The 8,393-nt window shown below is 44.0% G+C and overlaps 1 protein-coding gene across 2 annotated transcripts; it reads right to left on the bottom strand.

Annotated features, from left to right (window-relative positions):
- Positions 1-255: 255 nt before the first annotated feature.
- On the bottom strand, positions 256-4,414 carry LOC131701960 (paraneoplastic antigen Ma1 homolog). 2 transcript variants are annotated; one of them, XM_059003052.1, is made up of 2 exons: positions 4,022-4,414; positions 256-3,413 (listed from the first exon to the last, which is right to left on the bottom strand). In XM_059003052.1, the coding sequence occupies exon 2, from the start codon at positions 3,122-3,124 to the stop codon at positions 1,652-1,654; it is 1,473 nt and encodes a 490-aa protein (XP_058859035.1). In that variant the 5' UTR covers positions 3,125-3,413; positions 4,022-4,414; the 3' UTR covers positions 256-1,651. The 2 variants fall into 2 exon arrangements, with proteins under 2 accessions (XP_058859035.1, XP_058859037.1); XM_059003054.1 differs by having other exon boundaries at positions 256-2,921; positions 3,290-4,414.
- Between the last annotated feature and the right edge of the window lie 3,979 nt (positions 4,415-8,393).

An 8,393-nucleotide genomic window follows, 5' to 3' on the forward strand; every position in this document is an offset into this window, starting at 1 on the left:
TGCAATGCCTTGCTGAGACACTATGTGACCTACATACTTGACACTGGTTTGGCAGAATTGGCATTTATCCAATGATAGCTTTAAGCCTCGTTCCTGCAAGCGATCCAACACTTTAAGGAGACGTTCTTCATGCTCCTCAAGTGTCCTTCCAAAAACTATGAGGTCATCCAAATAAACCAAGACTTCCAGGAGATTCATATCTCCAACTGTCCGCTCCATTAGTCGTTGGAATGTTCATAGAATCCCAGGGGACAAATGAACGCGGTTTTCTCCATGTCTTCAGGGCTCATCGGAATTTGGTAATATCCGCTCCGTAGATCAAGAACAGAAAACCAGCAGCTTCCTGACAAACAGTCCAGAGCTTCTTCCACCCGAGGCATAGTATATTGATCAGGTATGGTTCGCTTATTTAATGTGCGATAATCAATGCACATTCTTACATCACCATTTTTTTTCCGAGCTACCACAATGGGCGATGCGTAAGGGCTTCTAGACTCTCGAATGATGCCAATCCTTTGCAAATCCTGAAGATGTTTTCGGATGTCTTCCACATCGGCAGGTGCAAGTCGTCTTGATCGCTCTCTGAACGGGGTGTCATCTCTCAAACGAATATGATGTTCTACTCCACGCGCACATCCCACGTCCCAATCACAAGTCGAGAAAACATCAGCTCTTTGGGCTAATTTGGTTTGCAGCCGTTCTTTCCAACTGGAAGGCAAAGGGGAAGTTCCAAAATTCAGCTTAGCCATATCAAAACTTGGTGTTCGCTGCTTAGTTGGAATGGAGTGAGCCACGGTGGCGGCCTGGTACACATGTGCTATCAGTGTGCCCACCGGTATTGTGACAGGATGTGCTGAGGCATTACAAACGGGGACCTGGACTGTGGCAGTCGTCTTGTGTGACGTTTGAGCTACTCCCCTTCTAATAAAAAGACCGTTCGGCAGTCGGTCATCTTCAGGAGCTTCGATGAGAATCAGCTGATTTTTCCCATCATCTGAGACTTGGGCTTTTCCCTCAACCACCTGTACGGTACCAGGGGGTATGGTCACTGGCAAACAACCCAGCGTCTGAATGGTTCCTATTGGCCCTCTAGCTGTCTGCAAGAGTTCTCTCTCTTTCTTGATGTAAGCATCGAGGCACAAGGCATGAATCTTTAGTTTCCTGGCGTAATTATCTCCTGCTCGGTCGCGACACACACGAGCCAGTATCCCAAATATGGCGGCATTTGTCCCTATTAGGCAAGGGATATGGTTAGGAGAACCAGTAGAAGGACAAACCAGGGCTAAGGTTTCTAATGTCTGCTGCACACCCACAACATCTGCAGGGAATTCCAGGAATACATTGATATATCCCAGATATGGATACTGTCCCTCCCCAAGGCCCCAGATAGCAAGACCAGTAAGTGGGTGCAATGGTAGGTGACTGAGGTGCTCCCTGTAGTAATGCTCAAAGATTATCGTAACCTGTGATCCAGTGTCAAGAATGGCACAGCATGGGCGACCTTCTATTCGCACAGTTACTTCTGTCTTAGGGCCACACAGACCAGCAGGCCATGGATTTGTTGGTGTATTTCCCACAGTGTTACTTTCCAGGCTAAATAGCTCCTGTGAATCGGAGTGCGCTTTTGACGATAGGGGCCCAGGGCACTCCTTTACTGGGTCCCATCGTAGTTTCCCAACTGATTCCCATACATGGCTTCAAGACGTTCAGCAACCAAAGTAGCATTTCCAGTGTTGACACACTCTTTTATCCTATGACCATCCAATCCACAACGGTAGCAAAAGGATCTGAATGGAGCTCTGATAGTAGTTGGAAATGGCTGCCTTCCAGCAGAGTGGAGAGTTGTTCCACCTTGTCCAGTTCCTTCAGCTGAATTCTCCCTCTTGTAGAATGGCTGATGACCCCTTGCGCGGACATCTTGGCGTGGCCGGGCATCCTGATAGTGATGCTGCTGCTGCACAGTCAAGGATGATATTTGTTTCCTAATCTCCTGTAGCTGCTCTTTTAGGCTATCCATTTCTGCATTAGGGGCTGGTGTGACATCAGGTGTGTTAGCATGATGCACTCTAATGGGCGCTGTGGGGGGGTTTTGCTTGAGGCTCTCTCTCTCCTCTTCCTCTCTGATCTCTTTTATCAGAACAGAAAAAGTGGGAGGATTTTTCTGCCGTTCTTTAAGCCGGAGTTTAACTAGGCACATGTCAGAGTATATGGCTCCTTTAAGTAGCTGATTTAAGCGTGCTTTTCCTAATGCACTGGCTTCTATGCCTCCCTTCACATATACTTTCTGTAACAACTTCTCCAACCGGGCCAAGAATATAGACAGCTTTTCTCCCTGCTTCTGCATGGTAGTGCGAAATCGTAAATATAAGTCCTCTCCGCTCTCTGTGCTTCCAAACATGTGCTCAAGTGTACTGAGGTATTCTTGAGCCGACGCATCCGGGTTTGCCACACGCAGAGGTCTGACAACATCAAGAGCAGGGCCTCTCAGACTTTCCACTAGCCTTTTCCGCTTTTCTCCTTCTCCACACTGCCATTCTTGGATCATATGTGCTGCTTGGTCCATCCAGGTGTCATAGTCATCCTCCTGGCTAGGGGTGGGCTTGACGCCAGAGAACACTCTAAGCCGTTTGTAGGAAGTGCCTTCTGAAGATGGCTTCAGAGCTTTTTCAAGTGCTTTCCCAATAGTAGATAGTAAGTCATCTGTAGCGCTCGTTGAGGAGGCTGCTTGAACTCCAGCTACTTCTTGCAGATCGTTCAGTGTCTTTCCTTCAGTCTCCAAAAACATTTGCAGCTTCTTTTTGAAATCTGGAGTTGGAGTTTGGGGGTCAGGCATTAAAAGTACTTGCTGCAACGTCAAAGGTGGACTATCACTATCTGTATCCATGGTCTCGGTCAGGTCCACCTCAACCAGATCTTTGTCACTGCAACACAATGCGAACCACTGATCATCATTCAGGTTGTAATATCTTCCCAAACACTTTACTCTTCCCAAATCATCATTAGCGCGGAGTACTTCTAATAATTTTTGTGTGGTAATGTTCTCAGGGAGATTGCCTACCCAGAAAGCATGTGGTGGAGCAACACCTTCGGCAGCGCACCATGCCAGTAACTTAATTTTGTCCATTTTGATGGCTCAGAAACAACAACAGCAATGCTGGTCAAACTAAATGGTCGCACAATTACTGCTTGCTTAGCAATTAGCCTCCCAGCGGAGCCTCCATTATGTAAGGGATTATTTTTTGTATCGTATAACATGCAGCAGGTGTGATGGTAAACAGGAGCCCCTTACCCGCTGTCCTCTCTGGTGTTGTAGAGGTCTCGGCGGCCTGGGTTTTTGTGTAACAATGCAGCTTGAACACGTGGTGCCTCCAGGGGAATATAGGTTCCCCCACCTTAACTCTCCAGCTGTATTTCTGAAGAGGTATTGTGCAGCAACACAGTCAATACTTCACTTCAATATTATAATGACCCCAAACCTTTTTTCCCTATAGTTAACTCAGGATATATTTAACTACGCAGGGGAATATTACTGTAGTAGTAGTATTAACAATTATACACAGCTTAGCATATATATATATATACATACACAAATTACACAACAATAGTATACTATAACAACAATGATTGGGTTTATTATAGTAATATGGATTATATGGCTAAATAAATGCAGTTCAGCTTAAAGGGCAACAAACATTATAAACTAAAGAAAAAGGGTGCTATTCAATCTATATCCCTCCCACTGTGCACATGTATTGTTTGTTGTATTTTTTACAGTCAATGTTCCTGTTGTGCAGAACTAGTTCTGTGTTTTATTTCGTTGGAGTACTCTTATTTTCCACGAGGTTTGTGAATGTCATTGACTTTCAGGTATTTTACGTTATTAAACTGTCGTTCCTTTTTTTTTTATTTTCAGCTGCCAATTATTCCTTCCAATGAAACGTAATTTTCCTCAAATTCACAATACACTTCCGAATATATTTTCTCACTATTCACAAAGGAATATCCCGCAATTCAAACTGACCTGAGATCTGTTTTTCTCTTTTGTGGCGAGCGTGGGCCAAGCTGCAGGGTCGGCCGTCTAGTCTGCAGTCAACGTGACTGTCCCGTGTCAGGCGGCGTGCAACGTGAGCAGTGTCGTTTTATTCAAACTGGTGTTTTCTTTTTCATTTGTAGATGCATCCAGCGATTGGATACTAGGTATTTACAGATTTATTTAAACTGTAATAGTTTTAACAGTGAAAGCGTCGCTCCACCGTCTGTTTTGGGTCTTTCTGTTTATTTTCTCCCGATCAGCTGCCAGGCGTCTGTTTTCAGTCTCGGGTCTCCTCCTTCCCTTCGCTCTTTCTCAGCTCAAATTGAAACGCACATCCTGCCCAGGCGTCATCACAGGCAGAGGCACAGATTCCCTGCGGTCCTAAAGAGTCAGTCACTCTACCGTAGCTATACAAATAACCTGCTTTGCTGAAGGGGGTTACACCTATTTACCATGGTATCTCTCCCCTGGGTGCGTTGTGTTTTGGTGAGCAGGAAAGCAGCGGGCGGGATGGCGAGCTTGTCCTGCTGCTCCAACACAAGCTACCTTAAGAGCCGGTACGATGCGGTCAATGGGTGAAGTTCGTCAGGAGTACTGCATAAAAAAAAAAACGAGTGTGTTGTCGTGGCAGTTGGTGAGCAAAGAAATAAAACAAAATAAAATCAATAAATAATAATGTCATAGACTTAAAGTCATACCTTTGAAGTCATAATGCATTGCAAGTGTTATTAGGGAATGTTGTGCTGTGTTTTCAAGCGCTTCAATGTGACAGCGGGTGCGTTCACGGAGATCAAGAGCAGCCGGAGATCAAGAGCAGCCGCCGCAGGGGAGGGATACCATGGTAAATAGGTTACCTATTTACCATGGTATCTCTCCCCTGGGTGCGTTGTGTTTTGGTGAGCAGGAAAGCAGCGGGCGGGATGGCGAGCTTGTCCTGCTGCTCCAACACAAGCTACTTTAAGAGCCCGTACGATGCGGTCAATGGGTGAAGTTCGTCAGGAGTACTGCATAAAAAAAAAAAAACGAGTGTGTTGTCGTGGCAGTTGGTGATCAAAGAAATAAAACAAAATAAAATCAATAAATAATAATGTCATAGACTTAAAGTCATACCTTTGAAGTCATAATGCATTGCAAGTGTTATTAGGGAATGTTGTGCTGTGTTTTCAAGCGCTTCAATGTGACAGCGGGTGCGTTCACGGAGATCAAGAGCAGCCGGAGATCAAGAGCAGCCGCCGCAGGGGAGGGATACCATGGTAAATAGGTTACCTATTTACCATGGTATCTCTCCCCTGGGTGCGTTGTGTTTTGGTGAGCAGGAAAGCAGCGGGCGGGATGGCGAGCTTGTCCTGCTGCTCCAACACAAGCTACTTTAAGAGCCCGTACGATGCGGTCAATGGGTGAAGTTCGTCAGGAGTACTGCATAAAAAAAAAAAAACGAGTGTGTTGTCGTGGCAGTTGGTGATCAAAGAAATAAAACAAAATAAAATCAATAAATAATAATGTCATAGACTTAAAGTCATACCTTTGAAGTCATAATGCATTGCAAGTGTTATTAGGGAATGTTGTGCTGTGTTTTCAAGCGCTTCAATGTGACAGCGGGTGCGTTCACGGAGATCAAGAGCAGCCGGAGATCAAGAGCAGCCGCCGCAGGGGAGGGATACCATGGTAAATAGGTTACCTATTTACCATGGTATCTCTCCCCTGGGTGCGTTGTGTTTTGGTGAGCAGGAAAGCAGCGGGCGGGATGGCGAGCTTGTCCTGCTGCTCCAACACAAGCTACTTTAAGAGCCCGTACGATGCGGTCAATGGGTGAAGTTCGTCAGGAGTACTGCATAAAAAAAAACAAAAAACGAGTGTGTTGTCGTGGCAGTTGGTGATCAAAGAAATAAAACAAAATAAAATCAATAAATAATAATGTCATAGACTTAAAGTCATACCTTTGAAGTCATAATGCATTGCAAGTGTTATTAGGGAATGTTGTGCTGTGTTTTCAAGCGCTTCAATGTGACAGCGGGTGCGTTCACGGAGATCAAGAGCAGCCGGAGATCAAGAGCAGCCGCCGCAGGGGAGGGATACCATGGTAAATAGGTTACCTATTTACCATGGTATCTCTCCCCTGGGTGCGTTGTGTTCTGGTGAGCAGGAAAGCAGCGGGCGGGATGGCGAGCTTGTCCTGCTGCTCCAACACAAGCTACCTTAAGAGCCGGTATACCGCTAGCTACCATAGACACCTAGATACGAATGCATAGTAGTATACTGGCCAAGGGCGTTGGTTTTGCCCAGAGCCGTAACTAAGCTTTTAGCTACCGGGGCATGCAAATATATATATATATATATATATATATATATATATATATATATATATATATATATATATATATATATATATATATATATTAATTATTGTTATTTTTTTTCTTTTTTCTTTTTTTTTTGGATGTTAGGAGTTAGGATGGTATTTACTCGCGCATAGGTTTGAATGTTATTTCCGAATCTCTCCTTTAACATGTCTGAAGGGGACACTGTATTACTTAAAACGTGAATTAACGTCTTAAATCGTGTTAAAAGTGAGCAGTTACCTTGGGATTGCACACCAGGTTCAGACGCAATGATTGGACTTATGTATCCGCAGGCGACCTGAGACTCACCGTTTCAACGGTGTCAGGAGTGCTCAACAGAAAAGAATGCATAGAGAAAAATATTGTATACTGGCCAAGGGCGTTGGTTTTGCCCAGAGCCGTATATATATATACCTGAGACTCATATATATATATATATATATATATATATATATATATATATACAGTGCCTTGCGAAAGTATTCGGCCCCCTTGAACTTTGCGACCTTTTGCCACATTTCAGGCTTCAAACATAAAGATATGAAACTGTAATTTTTTGTGAAGAATCAACAACAAGTGGGACACAATCATGAAGTGGAACGAAATTTATTAGATATTTCAAACTTTTTTAACAAATAAAAAACTGAAAAATTGGGCGTGCAAAATTATTCAGCCCCTTTACTTTCAGTGCAGCAAACTCTCTCCAGAAGTTCAGTGAGGATCTCTGAATGATCCAATGTTGACCTGAATGACTAATGATGATAAATAGAATCCACCTGTGTGTAATCAAGTCTCCGTATAAATGCACCTGCACTGTGATAGTCTCAGAGGTCCGTTTAAAGCGCAGAGAGCATCATGAAGAACAAGGAACACACCAGGCAGGTCCGAGATACTGTTGTGGAGAAGTTTAAAGCCGGATTTGGATACAAAAAGATTTCCCAAGCTTTAAACATCCCAAGGAGCACTGTGCAAGCGATAATATTGAAATGGAAGGAGTATCAGACCACTGCAAATCTACCAAGACCTGGCCGTCCCTCTAAACTTTCAGCTCATACAAGGAGAAGACTGATCAGAGATGCAGCCAAGAGGCCCATGATCACTCTGGATGAACTGCAGAGATCTACAGCTGAGGTGGGAGACTCTGTCCATAGGACAACAATCAGTCGTATACTGCACAAATCTGGCCTTTATGGAAGAGTGGCAAGAAGAAAGCCATTTCTTAAAGATATCCATAAAAAGTGTCGTTTACAGTTTGCCACAAGCCACCTGGGAGACACACCAAACATGTGGAAGAAGGTGCTCTGGTCAGATGAAACCAAAATCGAACTTTTTGGCAACAATGCAAAACGTTATGTTTGGCATAAAAGCAACACAGCTCATCACCCTGAACACACCATCCCCACTGTCAAACACGGTGGTGGCAGCATCATGGTTTGGGCCTGCTTTTCTTCAGCAGGGACAGGGAAGATGGTTGAAATTGATGGGAAGATGGATGGAGCCAAATACAGGACCATTCTGGAAGAAAACCTGATGGAGTCTGCAAAAGACCTGAGACTGGGACGGAGATTTGTCTTCCAACAAGACAATGACCCAAAACATAAAGCAAAATCTACAATGGAATGGTTCACAAATAAACATATCCAGGTGTTAGAATGGCCAAGTCAAAGTCCAGACCTGAATCCAATCGAGAATCTGTGGAAAGAACTGAAAACTGCTGTTCACAAATGCTCTCCATCCAACCTCACTGAGCTCGAGCTGTTTTGCAAGGAGGAATGGGCAAAAATTTCAGTCTCTCGATGTGCAAAACTGATAGAGACATACCCCAAGCGACTTACAGCTGTAATCGCAGCAAAAGGTGGCGCTACAAAGTATTAACTTAAGGGGGCTGAATAATTTTGCACGCCCAATTTTTCAGTTTTTTATTTGTTAAAAAAGTTTGAAATATCCAATAAATTTCGTTCCACTTCATGATTGTGTCCCACTTGTTGTTGATTCTTCACAAAAAATTACAGTTTCATATC

Source organism: Acipenser ruthenus, chromosome 2, assembly GCF_902713425.1.
Source record: "Acipenser ruthenus chromosome 2, fAciRut3.2 maternal haplotype, whole genome shotgun sequence".
Lineage (NCBI taxonomy): Eukaryota > Metazoa > Chordata > Actinopteri > Acipenseriformes > Acipenseridae > Acipenser > Acipenser ruthenus.

Bases quoted from the DNA above. Each gene is read 5' to 3' on its own strand.
- LOC131701960 (XM_059003052.1), bottom strand. From the start codon at position 3,124: ATGGACAAAATTAAGTTACTGGCATGGTGCGCTGCCGAAGGTGTTGCT.